General features: G+C 39.5%; 1 protein-coding gene across 11 annotated transcripts in view; it reads left to right on the top strand.

Moving 5' to 3' along the window:
* The window catches only part of ARID1B (AT-rich interaction domain 1B), a 450301-nt gene that overhangs the window by 253662 nt on the left and 178005 nt on the right, over nucleotides 1-18634 (top strand). For 7 of the 11 annotated variants that reach the window (XM_086708220.1, XM_086708218.1, XM_086708223.1 and 4 more), the window contains exon 5: nucleotides 14928-14969. The exons of the other annotated variants lie outside the window; for them this stretch is intronic. In XM_086708220.1, the coding sequence (XP_086564346.1) occupies nucleotides 14928-14969 (42 nt within the window). The remainder of the gene's footprint in view (nucleotides 1-14927; nucleotides 14970-18634) is intronic. 11 annotated transcript variants of the gene reach the window in all.

Here is an 18634-nt window from a genome sequence, read left to right on the forward strand (position 1 = left end):
TAATTTTTGCTGTAAAATAACTGGCAAGTTTTATTTATTTATTTTGTAATTTTTCTGAATGTTTATTTTTGAGAGAGAGAGAGAGACAGAGTATGAGCAGGGATGGGGCAGAGAGAGAGAGAGAGGGAGACAGAGAACTGGACGCAGGCTCCAGGCTCTGAGCTGTCAGCACAGAGCCCGACGCGGGGCTCGAACTTACTATCTGTGAGATCATGACCTGAGCCGAAGTCGGACGCTCAACCGACTGAGCCACCCAGGCGCCCCTGGCAAGTTTTATTTTTAAGGCTAACACAACTTGATTTTGGAACTCTTGAATTTTAGGTTGATGATTTATTATAAGAATATAATTCTGAGTTATATTCTTCCTCTACATCAATATTGATAAACTAAGAAATGAGTCAGAAGAGTATAAGAGAAATGGCTTTGAATAGTTCTGAATGTTAATGTTCTATTTGCCTTTGTGTCTTATAAAGTTATAATGTTTATAGTACAGATGGGTAAGCATAGTATTTTCACCTGTGGATGCAAACAAGATTTAATTCAAAAATAGATTGTATCAGGGACATTTCTAACTTCGATCAAGTTGGTGCTCACTTATGACACATGCCAGTTCTGTTTTAAGTTACATTAAATCCAAAATTCTTTGAGTGTTTTGTTAAAAAGAGGTGAGTCACATACAAGGATATACTATTGTAATCCCCAGTCACCCTCACATTATAGGAAGTGGGAAGAGCAAATGTAATGTTATGGGACACCCTGATGGGTATCCACCAATAAATAGGCTAAGAATAGCAGCTCTTTTTAGGTTTTGAGCTACAATCTTGTGTAATAGTGGTTAAATTGATTTAGGTCTGTGAGTTTGGAGTTGACAACTTTTACCTTCTTAGTTTTGTGAGTATTAATGGAAAGGCTTAAGTTTTTGTATATCTCAGAGATGCTATGTGTAATTGGGAAAAGAAAACAGGGCAAACTCTTTCACATAATAAGCTGGTGGAATTTGAAAACAGTAGTACAGTTACTTGAATCAAAAACAATTTCACCTGTCATCCTCCCATGTATTAATTCATTCTACAGTTAATCAGCACCCTCTTACACACACATTTCATTGGTGACAATGCATCTGAAATTATAGGCACATCAAGCTTTGCTTAGGAGTTATGTTTCTAATGTTACCTGCAATGTCTTGGATTTTAAAAATCCTAACCCAAATAAATGTTAGCACAAAAGACATACTTAATTTGGATAGTCATTTATGCCCATTCTCCCCAAGAGCAGTTTCTGTTTGCTCTAGGCATCCTGTTTACAGCAAAATTCTAAAGCTTTTCCTACCTACTATCCTGGTGAGTATGAGATTCCTGTGCCCACACTCCCCAGGGTTCTCAAAGAGACTCTTGAAAGTAAATAATTTAAGTGAGATTTCAAGCAAATGTCTGATTGGACTGATTTTGCATTCAGATTGTAGATGGAGCTAAAATACACACATGCAAACATGCCCATGCATGCTTATACACACGTGTTAACAGGAGTTATCTCAGAGGTTATTACTTTTGACTTTCACCCATTTCCTCTTTTTTTAAATAGTGAATGTGTATTAACCATAATTGGTAACAACTCTCTCATTTAAAAAAAAGTAAAATATGGCATTGAACTCACATTTTATTTGAGTAGTTTTATTTGCCTGAACTTGAGGGTTCAGTTGTCACGGAAGTTGAGAGCTTCTTCCTGGAGGGAACATTTGTTTTACAGCATTTTATTTAAGCAGTACTTTGCCGTGTGGACCCTTGTTTCTGTAGCCCTTCTACGGTGGACACAGTGATGAGGCAGTTTAACTGACTGTTTCAACACTTGACATAACTTTCAGCCCAGCACTGTTAGTATTCCTGTTAATGAAAAGATTTGAGTAAGGATCTTTCTGTTCTTAGGCTTTTGAATTATCGGTAGCTGGGATTTTCCATGTCTAGACCAGGGTTTCTCAACCTTGGTACTATTGACACATGGTTGTAAAGAGGCTATTCTGTGCATTGTAGTATCTTTTTTTAAGTTTATTTATTTATTTGGAGAGAGACAATTATGTGAGTGGGGGAGGGGCAGAAAGGGAGAGAGAGAATTCCAAGCAGGCTTTGTGCTATCAGCGCAGAGCCCCAAGCGGAGTTTGAATTCTGGAACTGTGACATCACCACCTGAGCCGGAATCAAGAGTCAGACACTCAACCAACTAAGCCACTGGGTGCATTGTACCCTGTGCATTATAGAATTTTTACCCACTAGACAGCTGGAGTAACCCCTCTGCTCCCCCAGCCCCAGTTGTGATGGCCAAAAACGTCTCTGGATATTGTGAAATGTCCCCTAGATTGGGGCAGGAGGGGGCACACAAAATTGTTTCTGGTTGAGAACCTTTGGTCTGGACAAAACTTGATTGGAAATCTTTGGCCAAAATTGTTCATAAACTTTTGATAAAACAAGACACAGATGAATGAAATGTGACAAATGAAACAAGTAGCTAGTTTCTTTTCAAGTTTGGTGTACATTGTTTATTTCGAAAGCCTCATTAAAAAAAAAGCAGTAAAGAATTTGTATGAACAAAACTCAGTCTCTTTAATAAAAAATAGTAAAAGGACCTACGGAGAATAGACATTTCAAACATTAAAAATCAAGCTTTTCTACCTTGAGGACATATTTGAAGCTTTTGGTACTTTTTTAAGTAGAAAGAAATTTCACGGTAGAAGTTCAGTAACTGAATTTTCTCTTACGTCTTCTAGACTTATTGGGGCTGACTTACCAACTATAAATATGTGGTCCCTTAAGAGTTTTCCAAGATCTGAATTTTAAAAATTGAACTTCAAGATCTCTGAGCTAAGACTGAAAGGATTGTTATGAAGAGGGAAGTATCGTGCTTCACATCTGAAGGTCGTGCAATGTTTTCTTGTCTGAACTTGGACATACGTTAGCTGTAGTGTTGGCTGTGGCTTTGACTCAAAGCTTACATAATATTTTCATGTCTGAACCTGTACATACTACTTTAGCTTTCGTGTTGACTGTAGTTTTGATTTTAAGTTAATAAGCTAGTTTTCATGTGGGAGTTCAAATTATAAGCAATTGTAGTAAATAACCAAATACTTTTATTAGGCACATGATTCCTTTCTAGCTTCAAAAAACAACCTGTAGTTGTTTCTACCTGATTAAAAAATTTCAAATACCTCAAACTCCTCCCCTGCCCCCCGCACACACACACCCTGAAGAAGAATCTGGCAATTCTGAAATTAGGCAGGAATCTGTAGACATTATCAACTCAAAATTTCAATTCTGTGACCTAAAACACTTTATCAAAACAGAGCAAAACAAACAAACAAAGTATACTGTGCAACGAAAATCAAAGGCATTTTGAGGATGAGAAACTATGGAATATTACTTTAGTTCTTGCCTGTTTGGAAAAGTAACATCTTCTGAGTACCATGAATACCTACAATGTGAAACGCAAAACAAGATAATATGTAAGAATAGATTCTCATAGGATCTGTGAGCAGCTGAATAGGGCATTTTGTTACCCTAAAAAGTTTCCTTTTTCCCTTTTTACTCGGGCCCTTTCTCCTTCTTACCCAACAACTCCAGGCAATCATTGGTCTGTTTTCTTTTCCTTTAGATTTGCCCTTCCTAAGATGTTCCAGAAATGGAAGTATACAGTAGGTAACCTTTTGAATCTAACGTCTTTTACTTAGCATAGCATATTTGAGATTCATTCATGTTCGGTTAATTTCTTTTTTGTTGGTGAGTAGTTTTCCATTATGTGGATATGTTCCGTAGTTTTGTTTATCCATTCACTGATTGATAGACATCTGGATTGCTTGCACTTTTTGACAATTATGAATAAATCCTCAACAGATATTCTCATACAGGCTTTCCTGTGAACATGTTTCCACTTCTCTTGGGTAAAGACCTAGAAGTGGGATTTCCGGATCACGTGGCAACATTACTTTTACCTTATCAGAAATTGCCAAACTCTTTTCCAAAGTGGCCCTATTATTTTGCCGCAATTAGATGATTTTTGGGAGTCAGTTCTCATAGCTGAATCCCATGTTTCTACACAGATTAACACTGCTATCTACGGTACAATCAAAGGATTCTTCCTCAGTAATTTATTCTTCAGGGGAGCATTGCAGTCATATCACTAGTATTTTAGAAGGTGACTTTACTGTGTCATGTCAAGACATGCATCTTGATGGGAGGTCGTTACAGATGAGCGTCACAAGTATGCCACACTTCCTCTTCAGGCCAGTCTTGCCTCCACAGCTGTGCCCATTCAGGTTTCTGTGGCCGCTTCCAGTCCGACCTTAGTCCCTCGTGTCCTCAGACACCAGGTCTCAAGTGAGCAGATGAGTGTTTGTAATTATCTCCCTGACTTTTCTTCTCTTCTAAAGTGTCCATCTCCTGAATTATCAATATTTTCTGACTGTCGAAGACTCTAGATTCTTTAGAGAGGAGTCCTTTAGGTTTTTTCTCGAAGATTAATATCGAACCAGTTTGAACTCAAAAAAAGCACTCCCGTGAACTCCGTGGCAAAACTTTTTCACACAACCAGTACCAATTTTTTGAAGGCTTCCTCTTTTTCTCGTGCAATTTTTTTTTTTTTTTAGAAGATGTATTTGTTATGGAGAGAGGAAGAGGGGGCTGAGTCCAATAGCGGTATGCTGACAGTTATTTGCCTTGAAAACTTCAGCTCTTTTTTTCTTCATTTGCCTCTTCAGAACTTCCAGCACTAGCCTCAGTTTTCTTCACAGACTTAGGCTCTTGGCTTGAAAGTTTTGTTAATGTTGCCCTTGGCAGATAAGACTGTCTTAAACTGCTCCTGCTCGGGAACAAAGGAGGTGACATGATTGGGGGGGGTGGGGGGTGCCAGTTTAGGTTAGCTTTTTTGGTCGAATACCACTTAACGGGAACTGTGAAAAGAATTGAAAAGTGGCTGGCTTCCCTAGAGACTTCTTTCTTAGTTTTGCAGTCGCTAATTTACCTAATTACATCTGTAGATTCTTCAAAATATGTCCCATCTAAAACAAGAATAAGTTGTAAGGTAAAAGGTGTAAAAAAAAAAAAAAATTAAGTTAAATTAAAGGTAAAAGGTAAAAAAAAAAATTGAGTTAAATTTAAGTATAACTAACCTTATGTTCTTTTTTGTCTCTTTTACTGAGTTGTCTTTCTGTTCCAGCTTGATAATCAAGAGGGCCCTAACGATTTAATTTAAATTTTGAAAGGCCTTAAAGATGCATGGCAATAAAAGTGTGAGTTTAAGCCCTATTCCAGTATTTTAAAAACCAACGTGTATTTTGGTAGAAGTATTTTAGGATAAAAAAGAAGTTTCTTACACCTGTCATTTTTCTTACACGCAGACCTTGGTGACCGAGTTCGGTGGGGGGGGGGGGGGGGGGGGGGGGGTGGCAGGGACATGTGGACAGGGGGAGAGGGCAGCAGAAAAAAGAAACCAGTGACCCGTAATCAAATTAATAATGTACAAACAGCTATTTGGGGGCAGTCATAGAAATTTAATTTGTTAATCTAAAAATATTTTTGTTTTTAAAACACCTTTTCATTCTGATCTGATCCCGTTAAGTCCTCTTTGTTGCACCCCTTCCCCTTAGACACGCTGACACTTGCACATGGCCTTTCCTGTGGGTCCCCACAGCCTGTCCTCAGGACCTCTTCCACGTACTGATTTTATAACAACTTTCAACTTGCTTTTCTGAGATGATCTTAACAGTGGGTAGGACTGAGATAGGGGGTTACCTACGGCCAAATACTACATTCGCCAAATTCCCAATTTTATTACCTTAGTAGGTTTATCTGGTTGTTTTCAAAATATAAAATTTTCCTCTTTATGAAAGGTAGATAAAATTAGAAGAAAAGAATTTGTGTTTTTGGCTTGTGGTTTTAGAGCACTTGAATGCATCAAATTGTATTGTAGTATAAGTACGGTATAGTAAATTTGATAAATTTTTTGTATCAGTTTATATATGAATGAGTATATACTTGGGTAAACAGGGAAGTGTTGCTTAAAATGGCATTGAATATGACAGTTCACAATGAATGTGATACAATGGGAGATGAGATAATAGTACTATCTCAGTTTTTATAAAGTTTAGATAAACTACCACTTGTTCAAAAGTTTTTAACATCCGAACTGCCTGGACACCTGTAGCTTTTGTATTTTCCTTCATCAAACCTCCTAGAAGTTATGAACAAATATAGGAAATCTTACTAAGAAGTAGATGTTAACTTGAAGTATACAGATAAGGCAAGCACATAGAAATGATAACTTAATGAATAGTTAACATTTTACTGTACATGTATTTTCTACTTTAATAAAATATGATTTACAGAGAGATCTAAAGGTGAATATGAAAGCACTGCTTTTATTAAAAGTATGATCATTTTCAAAAGTTTTGTGTACAAATGTGCATTATTTGTATACATGCATGTTGTATTAGGAAAGCCAGATGTAGTCTTGAATACATACCTATGCATTGATTAAGATGTTCATGACTCCATAGCCCGCATTTCTTGATAAACACTGGCAGTATAGAATTGATTAGCTTTATACACGTGATGTTTTTAGGTATAGCTTTCCGAGTGCCCCCAAATCTACAAATATGTTGGTCATATGACTGATGTTACACTTGCGCTTCGTGTGAAAGTGTCCTCTCTGGAGTAGGGGTAGTGCTGTGACCAGTGAAACCTGCAAAGTGCCAGTATCCGTCCGTAGAATTGACACCTGGCGGTCTTCTTCACAGTATGACCTGCACTGTGGGTACAACATTCTTAACCGTCTGCTGTGATTGTGGTCAACCAGCCTAAATGCAAAGCCAAAATTTACTTTTAAAAATTAAACTTGGAAAGTTTGTGAACTGTATGCATTCCTTGTAAAATATTTACTATCGTCATTTCTTAGCCCAGTACAATTCTGAGAGAATCATTATGTTTTAAGTCACGAATAGGGAGAAAAGAGGCTTATCTTTGAGCGACAGCCTTCATTGCCATCAATTTTTAAAAACGGATTTTTAAAAGGAATTTAAAATTTTCTATCGGCTGGAGAGACAAATGCATCAAAGAAATGCATATGTATCATCATCAAATATAGTAAAACTGGGTATTTAAAATTTTTTAAAAAATTTATTTGTAAGAGAGAGAGCACAAGCAGGGGAGGAGCAGAGAAAGAGGGAGACACAGAATCCGAAGCGGGCTCCAGGCTCTGAGCCGTCAGCACAGACCCTAATGCGGGGTTCAAACCCACGGACTGCGAGATCATGACCTGAGCCGAAGTCAGGCACTCAACTTACTGAGCCACCCCAGGTGCCCCAGTGTTGTTACAGTTTTTTTTTAAAAAATAAATGCTTAAATATTTTTTTAAGTTTATTTATATATTTTGGGAGACAGAAAGCAGGAGCAGGGGAGGGGCAGAGAGAGGGAGAGAGAGAGAATCCTAAGCAGGCTCCACACTATCAGTGCAGAGCCAGACACGGGGGCTCGAACTCGTGAAGCTGTGAGATCATGACCTGAACTGAAGTCAAGAGTCAGACACTGAACAGATAGAGCCACCCAGGCGCCCCCTTGTGGCGTTCTAGTTTTCAAACCATTCATGTTTATTTACTGGGGAAAAGAAACCGCAGTACTTCTTGAGCTTCTACTCTGTGCCAGGCACTCTCTAGGTAGGAAACATACAGCAGTGAATGAGACAGGATGTCCCTGCTTTTGTGACATTTACATTTAGTAGAGGGATGGGCAATCAAATTTCAGGTGTTAAAGCAGGAGAGGAAGAGAGGCTATCTAAGGATGTGACCTTTGAACCAAAGTGGAAGTGTTATGCTGGGGACCAGAGATGGGAAGATCTGATACGGAGTGTTCCAGGAGGAGGGAGCAGCAAGTACAGAGGCCCTGATGTAAGAAACGGTCATTCTTAGGAACAGAAAGGCAGCTGGTGTCGCTGAAACATTGTGCCTGGAGGGACAGAGCTGGGATTGGAGATCAGTGAGACAAAGCCGGAGCCCTACTGCTCAGCTACTCATGGACCACAGGAAAGAATTCAGAGCAAATTTTATGGTCTTGGACAGTTTCAAATTGGGAGTGGAGACGGAGGCGGACGTAGCTGCATAGATACGTAACAGCTCTCAGAATTGCCTTTACTGTCGTAGCGTTCTTGCCAGGAACTCTGCCAGCAGATGTAGGACACCTAGAGCTCCGTGGTGTAGAGTCGTACAGTGCGCTAGGTAGCTTTTCCTATGCAACAGACCAACCCCTAACTCAGTGCTTGGAAAGGCCCCCATTTATTTAGCTCACTATCCTACAGTTTGACAAATTGGTCTGAGCCTGAATTGTCCTGGTTTCTGCTGAGCTTGTTCTCCCTTCTTAAGTCAGCTCCTGATCAGCTAAGTGGCTCTGCTCCTTGGAGATGACTGGCTCTTGGCTAGGGTGATGTGGTAACAGAACCATTGTGTCCTCCAACAAACTAGTCTGAGCTTGTTCTCATGGTAGCTGGTTGACTTTCAAGAGAGTGATTATAAGTATGCTTTGCCTTTTGAGTCTTAGACTTGGAAGTGGTACAGTATGATTCTGTAGCCACGTTCTGTCGATCCAAGCAAATCACATGCCCAGCCCCGCTTAAAGGAGTGGAGAAATCGATCCCACCTTTCGGTGGAAGGGCCTGTAAAGTCACATTGCATAGTGGTGGCTATTTGTACACACTCTGTTCCACACTCAAGGTCTTTTTCTCTCTGAGCCATTCATGAGTTTGTGATTGCTTTGCAAATCTTAAGTGAAGGTATCCTCACTCACAGAACCTAATTAGAAAGAGGAGTGTGACCATAATGGTGACAACTTTGGTTTAAATTTAATAGCCTAGGATACGAAGACACAGCTAACACCCCAGTAGAGAAGATAATGTGAGCATAGCACTTGTAGTCAAAAGCATAATTATATCCAGTCCATTGTTTGTCTTGAGATCGTATTACGCTATATTGGGTATAACAGAAATGCTCTTTGGCTGCCCAGATGAAATTTAGCATCGCTATTCATATTTACTGGTTCCCTAACCAGAGATAGGTTTTTAGTTAATTTTGAATACATTCGGAGAATGGTGCTTCTACTCAGCAGCACTGAGCAGTAGAAGGCGTCATTGTGCGTTCTCTTACCAGCTAACCAAACACTGAGCGGTTTCAGCAAGCCGTGTCCTTGAGCTGTCATGTGGCCTGCACATGCTAATAAGGAGAATGAGGAGAATTAATAAGAGGAGAAGGCTGGCAAGGTTTTGCGTGGTTTTTTTTAAGTGTTCTTTTTTTTCAATGGATTACAAAAAGGTAAGATAATAGTGAAAGTAAAAGTAGGAATAACAAGCAATAATAAGAAAGAAAGAAAAAGACAAAAACACCTTCTTTGCTTGCCAAAATAAAAACTTTGCAACCCAGTGTTAGCTGCTATGTATTTGCGAATGTGACGGACAGAGGCGGGGCGGAGGGAGGGGCTTGTCCCGTACTTGCAATGGTCATCAGTCTGGGGACATGGTTTTGGAGGGCAGTTTATTTATTAATGTCTGCTTCTCCTTAATGGTATATTGCTCTTTCTGGCCCAACCGAAGCAGGCACACCATTCTAGGCAAACATTATTTTTTTGAAGAGCATCTGAATTCTTAATGAATTACTTGTGGACAGATACTGTGACTGCAAATTCGATCACGTTCTTGTTGATTATTACCATTCTCCTCCCCTCAACTCCCATCTCCCTTTAGGTTGAGTACCTCACAGGTAATTTTGCTCTTCCCATCCCTACCTGGAACCAGAGGCAAAATTTATATCATTTTAGTGTTTAATTATGGTAAAGATATGGTATCTCTGATCACTAGAGAACATAATGGCTTATTCTGCACCATAGTTATTCAAATGGAAAATTAAAACTGAGTCACCTCTTCCCTTGTTATTTCAAAATAAATTATAGATGGATCAAATATTTAAATGTAAAAAATGAAAGTCAAACATATTAAAAGAAAACATGAATGAATATGTAAAAAATCCTGGGGTGGGGAAGACCTTTTCCAGCATGGGCACACATTCTAGAAAGCATGAAGAAAACAAATGGATAGACTTGGATATTTATAATGTCAAATTTCTGTTTTTAACCCTACTTTTAAAATTTAACGTGTTGTAAGTGTTCTCTTATGTTATAAAATACTTCATGAAAAGTGAGTTTTTTATGAGTATGTAACGGTCTGTCGTATGAAATACCACACTTCATTTAACCACCATCCCATATTTTTGTACATTTTCCCCTAATTTCTCATTTTTTTCAAATAATGGCATAGTACACATACTTTATAAACATTTGATCACACATGAGACCATAAAGATAGGTTCTCTAGCAAATAGATTATGACATTTACTTACATTTCTGTGATTATTATGGACATTGGACAGTTTTTATATTATGGGCTTATTCTGTTAACTACTTTTAATTAAACAAGGAACACATGCACGTGGCAAAAAGAATTCTTAACATTGTAAGACAGACTACAGCGAAAAATGAGTTCTCTCCCTTGAGGTAATCACTGATGTGTTTCTTACATATCCAGAAGGGGTCTAAGTGAATCAAGTGTATAACCCACCCCACTTTAAAAAAAAAAATACAGATGTTAGCATACTGTGCACACGGTTCTGGTTCTTTTCACTTAATGTGTAATATCATAGAGATCTTACCTGCACACATAGATGTACCTCCTTTTTAATAGCAGTATAGCATTCCATTGCTTGGCAGTGTGATAATTTCAGCTTTTTACTGTTGCAAACAACTCAGATAAACCATTTGGTAAATATTTTTGCACTTGAGTATCAGAATTATTGGTTTAACACTTAATCACATGCATACACATTTTGATGGATACTGTTAAATTGCACTTTATTCCAACATATGTTCTCATAATCAGTGCAAGGCTATGATGTGATTTCCCACACCTTTGTCAGTATTGTAATTAACCAACCTTTTTCATCTTGGTAATCTTTAGTGAGAAAAATGGAATAACGTTAGGAGTTTGGATTTGCATCCTTTTGATTATGAATAAGATTCTTTATATACAATTACAAAGCATCACTGTCTCTTCTTTTTGTGACAGCGTGATCCTGACTTTAGGAAAAAAAGTTTTTATTAAAATGGGACATACTTTTTGCATAGTTTTATTTTAATGGAAACACTGCTGGATTTTTGTATTCTCTGCTTTAGAGGTGAAAGTAGAAGGGACTTCAGAAGTGGTTCAAGAAAGAAAAGTGCAACCTGTTTCACTTCCGAATTCATAAATTCACGTTTTCCTGATTTTCTTGACTGAATGACTGGAAACTCAAGTGGTTTGTTTTAATTTTGGTGGAGGTAGGGGGCGCCTGGGTGGCTCAGTCGGTTGAGAGTCCGGCTTTGGCTCAGGTCATGATCTCGCAGTCTGTGAGTTCGAGCCCCGCGTCAGGCTCTGTACTGATGGCTCAGAGCCTGGAGCCTGTTTCAGATTCTGTGTCTCCCTGTCTCTCTGACCCTCCCCCGCTCATGCTGTGTCTCTCTCTGTCTCAAAAATAAATAAACGTTAAAAAAAAATTTAATTTTGGTGGAGGTAGGGTTCAGTAGGCTACTCAGGGGAGAGAGAAGCCACTGGAAGGTTTTTTTGTGCAGAGTGCTGCAGAGGCATTGCCCTGCTGCCGGTTTCCTGGTGATTTTCAAAGTTCCCTACGGACGGAACCGTTTTAGCCACTGGTGTTAAAAAGAGTTGATTGTAGCATCATTGCAAATAGCATGATTTACTGGAAAGGGCCTTGTCTGGGACTTAGGAAGCCTCTGCTCTGCTAGCTCGCTCCCAGCCTGTCACACCTGGGAGCTCCGGAACCCCTGACAAGTTCTGTGCCCTGGGATGCCAGCTGTGCTTCTCAGCAGGGTCCTCTGTCTTTGCACTTGTTACAGCGTCTGTGCAGAGAAGGAGAACATTGGGGGAATATGTCCTAATTTTACAGTGGGCAAAACCTGTGACCTTTCTTCTGGGCGGTTTTTATAATACTGCCAGTTTAAATTCCCCTCGCCCGGCCCAGACTGAAGTTTAAAAAGAGAAGTGACACCACGGATAATTCCATTTGGTCCTTTCTGTATATGAATTTAGTTTTTAAATGAATGTTTCAATACGTTTCATTCAGGCATTAGGACCAGAGTAAAATTCGTCCCTTTTTCTCTTTTACAGTAGCACTAAGCACCATGCCTTGCATGCAGCAAATACCCAGAAAGTCTTTGTTAAAGAGTCAGGTGGATGTAAACTGTCAGCACTCTCTCTTCCCAGTACATTATTAAGTCTTTCCACTGAGATGTACTAATTTTTTCTAGTTGTACATTCCTGTTTTAACCTCAAATTGTGACTACTTTATAGCCACATTAAATTTGGTGATAAAGGTTGGTTAGTAATTAAAATCCCATCAGATAAACACAAATCTACTTCTAGTATATGTGTAGGAATTATAGGTGTTTGAGGCTTGTGAAATATAAAATACTTATTTTCTGTTTTGAAAAGATTTAAACTGACAAAAGGATAAAACTCAGCAGATCTCTGCTGAAAGTGAAGTTTAATGACTACTACCTGAAAATTGTTTGTAAAGGTTGAAATACTCCCTTACTCCCACTAGAGGGGGATTCCTTCCAACTTAGGTAAAAATGCTCTTAGATCCAACAGGAAAACCTTTGTATGACATTGATCTTTCTCTTTTATTAAATGGAAGTTAATTTCATGGCTTTTAAATCAGCTGTTTTTGTGTTGGTATTGAAATATAAAGCCTCTCAGAAACAGAAACAAAATATAAAGGAAAATCTAAAGTACAGCTCAGGAGAGCTGGAGTGCATACGTATTTAAACCACAGTGCTTTTGAATAAAACAAAATACACTTTTTGAGTCGGTTTAATTAAATTGGTCAATACTTAGGAATTGCGAACCTCTTCAGCCTTCCTGAAGATAGAATCTGGGGTGGAGGAGGGGGCTGACCTTTTGAGATCCACCTCCTGGCTCCATACTCCAAGGTCTGTCTGTGTCTCTGTCTACCAACAGAGCCACGCGGACTGTTCCTAAATTCCACTCGAAAGCTTTGCTTTGCTGATATCTCAAGTTGTCAGATACATTGAAGCCATAGCTTTAAATAGATTTCTATTTGCTATTGAATTTTCTTGCTACTTTGGCTTTTTATAATATGTTAAGCAAATGCAGAACTCACTTGGGGATTTTTTTTTTTTTTTTTTGTAGATTTAAACTTCTAATACATTTTGAAAGTAATTGTATGTATATTAAAATATCACATCGAGGGTGAATATACCTAACATTAATGTATGCAGCTATGATCTATGTATATAATTTAAGAGCAAATGTCATATAATAGCTTTTACAGTAGTTAAGATTCAGCAAATGCATTATTTGTCCTTTGCCTTTAACAAAAGTCTTCACTGTTGATTAGAAGTTTTAATGTAAAAATATTTGAGGTTAGTCATCTCCTGTTGTGAAAGACAGGACTTAGGAAATTCAAACATACGTAAATTGCCAGTAAATTGCCAATAGCAGTTGCTCCCCCCTGCCCCCCATGCCCTTAAACAAAGTCTATAATAAGATCTTGCTTCTAAATCTAACAATCAGCTTTGGAAATCAGAGCGTAAACAGACATGCTGTCAGTGAGTCTTATAATGATTTTGTACTATAGTTGATCCAACATTTCACATTTGGTATCGGCAACATATGGTTTTCATCGAAACGAGTCTGGTCACCTTCTCACTTCGTCACCGTGTGTTTCTCTTGCTTTGTGCCCCCCCCCCCCCCAATCTCTGTCAGGTGCCAGGTGGTGGGAGAGCGTCACTTTCAGCGAAGCAGTTGGAGAATACAATTTGTTCCTCATTTCTTTTTCGACCCCCCCTACTGGATGACAATCTTCTCGAAGTGGTCTTCCTCTCTCTCTTTCCTTGCCCTCGAGGGACAAATCCAATTTTGTTTGATACAAGAGCCATTGGATAGGCCTGTGTGCCTTCCACTTCAACACCTACCACAAAGGCCTGATTTTAAAGGGTTTAGAACTCACAGCCAACCTGCCAGTCTCGTACCACCGCTCCCCCCCCCCCCCCGCCCACTGTCTCCCGCAGACACGTAAAAACATTCGTATCGCCTTCCTTCCTTGCTCTTTTCCATCATATATTGGTACTTTGTAGTAGTCAAAGTTAAAAGCTTTACACACCAGACTGAATAATTATGTTTAAAAAACAGTAATTATCAATACACGTCTTGTTCCATGCGGCTTTTTAAATTCATGTTAATGAGCTCTGTCTTCTCATGCACAAGACTGACAGGCAATTTTGAAGTTTTGCCATCATTTCACAACTTGTTGCTTAGACCCGGCCTGCCTTTTCCCGAGTATTGCTCTCGGCAGCCTTGCTCTGCAGCATTCCACAGACTCAGGACTGCCCACTCCGCTGTGAGCAGAGCAAGAAATCACTAGCAGCCTCACAAGCATGATGAGATTGCACTACAAAGCATAACTTTCCCCTCACTGTCCACAAGAGACCAAAAAGTATATGCAACATCTTGTGATTGAACTGGGAAAGGTGATTCTCCTAACTTCCCCAGATCATTTTGAGAAACTCCCACCACCACGTCAACACGATGGCAAACAGATTAATTTAATAGGAGCTCACCCTGTTACAAAACTGGAGCCCAGGGCAGTGACCTGGATTTCGACCCATCCAACTCTTGAAGAGAATCCCAGACCCGTCTTTCTTGACTCCGGGCGTACATTGAACCCCAGTTTTCTCCAAACTCTTGGTTCCAGGCCACGCCCGTGCTCTGGTGTCTGGCTAGACTCAAAGAACGTTTTTCAGAGTGCCTAAATTATGTTTTCCTTATGATTTCAGGTTGAAGTCTTGACCTCGGAGGATACCGCCTTTGGACTCAAGGTGTGTAGTCTGACGTAGCTCACTGTATAGGTCCCGTCAGCTCCCCTAAGCGCATAGGAAGGCTGAACGGATAGGACTTGCTTTTATCATCAAATGTGGAGTTTCTAAACTCTCCCACAGTTTAAGAGTTGCCCTCACTTGTGATTACGATTAGACTGTGGTAGTATTTTCTTTACCTTCTTTCTTTGTGGTCTAGAGTATAAGAAATAGTACAGGAAACCACGCGTTTCCGTTAGTAGGAGTTGACTTTGAAGTTTGAATTCGCCATGGAACAGGATTTACTGAATGGCCCCCAGGTTGGGAGTGCAACCACCACGACCGAAGGTTCTCTGAGTACTGTTTTGGTTTACCACTCTACTTTCATTAATCCATTTATTCATTTTCCCTGCTTCAAATAGTTACTGAACCCCTGTGTTCCAGTCGCAATTAAATCCCCGTTCCTGCCCTTAAGTGGCTCACAGTCAGTTGGTAGGCTTAGGCCTATTAACAGATCAGTTGTCCTGCAGTGTCCTTGTCTCCCTGCTAGAAGTGTTGGGGGGTGGGGGTTGTTGCGGGAGTGGGCGACGCCGAGTGGGAAGGCATTCTAGGAGTCTGAGCCCTTGAGAGTGGATTATATTTATAGGCAAAGGAGGAGGACAAGAGAAACGAGAACTATTTTCAGGTCAGGACAACCATGAAAAAAACCAGAGGGAACTGAAAGTAGTTAAATTCTGCCTGGGTAGCAAGATCAGAGGTTGAAGAGGTTAAAGATTTGAATTTTATCCTATAGAAAATGCAAAGCTATTAAAAGATTTCAAGCCAAGGAGTGGTTAGACTTGCAATTTAGATGAATTTGGCCACTTTGTGGAGGATGGACTTGCCAGAGACCAGTGAAGGGCAGTTGAGTGGACCAGGTGAAAGACCGTGTGGACTGAGCTAGCCTAGTGAAAGAGTAAAACTAATCCTTCAGTCTCGGGGACTGGTGATCCTTGGGATATGCAGGGTGAGGAAGGCAGAGGAGCTGAGAATAAGGTAAAGAAAGAGGTGATGTGTAACAGTGAGAGGGCAGACACAGGAGGGGCGGAAGAATTACAGTCTTCCAGGCCTGTAGTGTTTTCTCAGGTTGACTTGCCTTTTGGACGTGTATTTGCTAGGAATTCCTTTTTTTTTTTTTTTTTTTAATTTGCTTTTTAACGTTCATTTATTTTTTTGAGACAGAGACAGAGCATGAGTGGGGGAGGGTCAGAGAGAGAGGGAGACACAGAATCTGAAACAGGCTCCAGGCTCTGAGCTGTCAGCACAGAGCCCGATGCGGGGCTCGAACTCACAGACTGCGAGATCACAACCTGAGCCGGAGGCGGACGCTCAACCGACTGAGCCACCCAGGAGCCCTTCCCTTTTTTTTTTTTTTTTAATTTGTTAGTAATTCTTAAACCATATAAATAAATCAGCAAGAGGCATTATTAGGGGAGTCTGACTTCATTTTCACATAGAGATACAGAAGTACACCATCAATTACTTTGGAAGTTGGAAGTTTAGGAGAATAGTTGGTGGAAACTTTAGAGCAAAGAGAACGGGTAACTACTCTTACCTGACTCCTGTATGTGCAAATCTTTGGCTTAAAACTAAAAATTAGTTACTTGTATTTTTTCCAAATTTTTCTCTACTTAACATTCTGGATGCTTGGCATTTTATTAGTACAGTTTAATAGTCGGGCTGCAGTTGTTGGCGGATGACGTTGTAACACTGCCAAAATCACGGCCGTTCTGAGGTTATAAGCTGAGCGAGGTTTATGTCATAAATGAATACAAATTAAAAGTGAAAAGATAAGACTTTATAAATATTTAAATATTCAGTAAACTGACTCAAGTTTACCTCAACGTGTTTTTTCTAGCTCTGTATCTGCCAAAAATTACTAAAGAAAAATTTAATTATCAAGAGAGCCAATTCAGTGCTATTTGCAGTATGTAACATATCGTCATCGTTTGAATTTTTCATTTTTTCTTTAATGCCCAGCATGCACGGCAGAATATTCATTGCATGTTTAATAAACCTGTAGGGTCAGTTCTTGTGAACTCATCTCCATAACCCTTCATCCTCACTGTGTAGGCGGTGGTACTGTGGGACGGTTTTACACCAGCAGCTCACCAGGTCTGCCCCGCTGTGTAAGGCTTTGCGTTTGTTTTCCGGCGAAACTAGCAGCTTGCTTTTGTAGTCTTAATTCAATTTGTAGAAACCATAGTTGGAAATTATTCCCCAGTAATTCAGTGATTTTTCAAAGAATTTGAAGCTTTTCACTTTTGCATGTCTGTACCAAAAAGTGTTTATCCATCTAACTAAAATATGAGAAATTTGATTTTTTTTTTTTTTTTTTTTTTTTACCACTTCATTATCTGCCAGTCAGCAAATACATTTTTATCTTGTTTCTTAAAATGTCTCGGTGTTCAGTATTGGTCAAGTTTCTGAACACTTATTCACAGTTGGCCTTTTTTTCCTGTTTTTATGCACTGGGAAAAATAACTCCGATATCTGACTCCCTGCTAGTACATTGTTGGCATCATCTTGGCAAATGAGTAGGAGGCCAGAATGTGTGTCTACCCCCATGTAGGTCTCTGATCCTTTTGGTGCTGCTCTTTAATAAGAACCTTTGCTCTTTCTTTACCTCTTTTTTTTTTTTTTTAAGTTTATTTATTTTTGAGAGAGAGAGAGAACCAGCGTAGCAGGGGCAGAGAGAGAGAGGGACAGAGGATACGAAGCAGGCTCCACCCTGACACCCTGACAACAGAGAGAGCCTCGTGCAGGGCTTGAACCCACGAACTGCGAGATCATGGCCTGAGCTGGAGTTGGGCGCTTAACCGAGCCACCCAGGCACCCTGTTTTTTGTTTTTGTCTCGCCACTATCTATTTGATCACTCCTTGGATGCTTCTTCTTCTAAGTCCAGCTGAAACCTGCAAGCTTCACATTTACTTAACGATTGAAGCCTACATTTGTCAGTCTCACTGGAAAATAACTTAAACACGCTGGGACCCAGCAGTACAAGCAGCCTATTTTTGGGTGTGATTGTTCCTGCAGCCCAGGAAAACCAACTTTGCATTCATTTCAAACTATCATGACTGTTGGTGCTGTTTTGAGATTAATTTTTTCCAAGCTAATCTAAGGAGAGAGAGCATTGCTCTTCCTTACACTTCTCAAATCTTAATTTCTCAAATCCTGATTCGTCGTTTTATTAGGCTTATCTCAGTCAAAAGTAACTTAGAATTTGAAATGCTAATAACTATATCTCAGTATACACTTCAGCTGTTTTCCAGTGGTTCTAATTTTTTCCTCTGAATTAAGGCAACTTTGATTTTCTGGAGTTTGTTGCTATGTTTAATTAATTTAAAATCCTGTGCACTTATAAAAACAATTGCAGTGAATAGAAGAGGTGCCTCAAAATAAAAAAATGAGAAAATATATTAGGAAAGGAAAGTTCTACAAACTGTAGACCACTGATCTTGACTTTGGTTCTGATCAAGACTTGAACATATTAAGAAATGTGTAATTCTGTAGAATAATAAATCAGGAGTTGCAGGCACAAGCCAACACGGGTTAGTTCTTTTTTACAAGATAAGCGTGCCTTCTGTGTCGTCAATGGACTAAGTAAAGCTGTTAGTAATAATGAGATGATAAATCAGCTAAGGAAATA

Source organism: Puma concolor, chromosome B2, assembly GCF_028749965.1.
Source record: "Puma concolor isolate L17-30 chromosome B2, mPumCon1.1.hap2, whole genome shotgun sequence".
NCBI classification, from domain to species: Eukaryota; Metazoa; Chordata; class Mammalia; order Carnivora; family Felidae; genus Puma; species Puma concolor.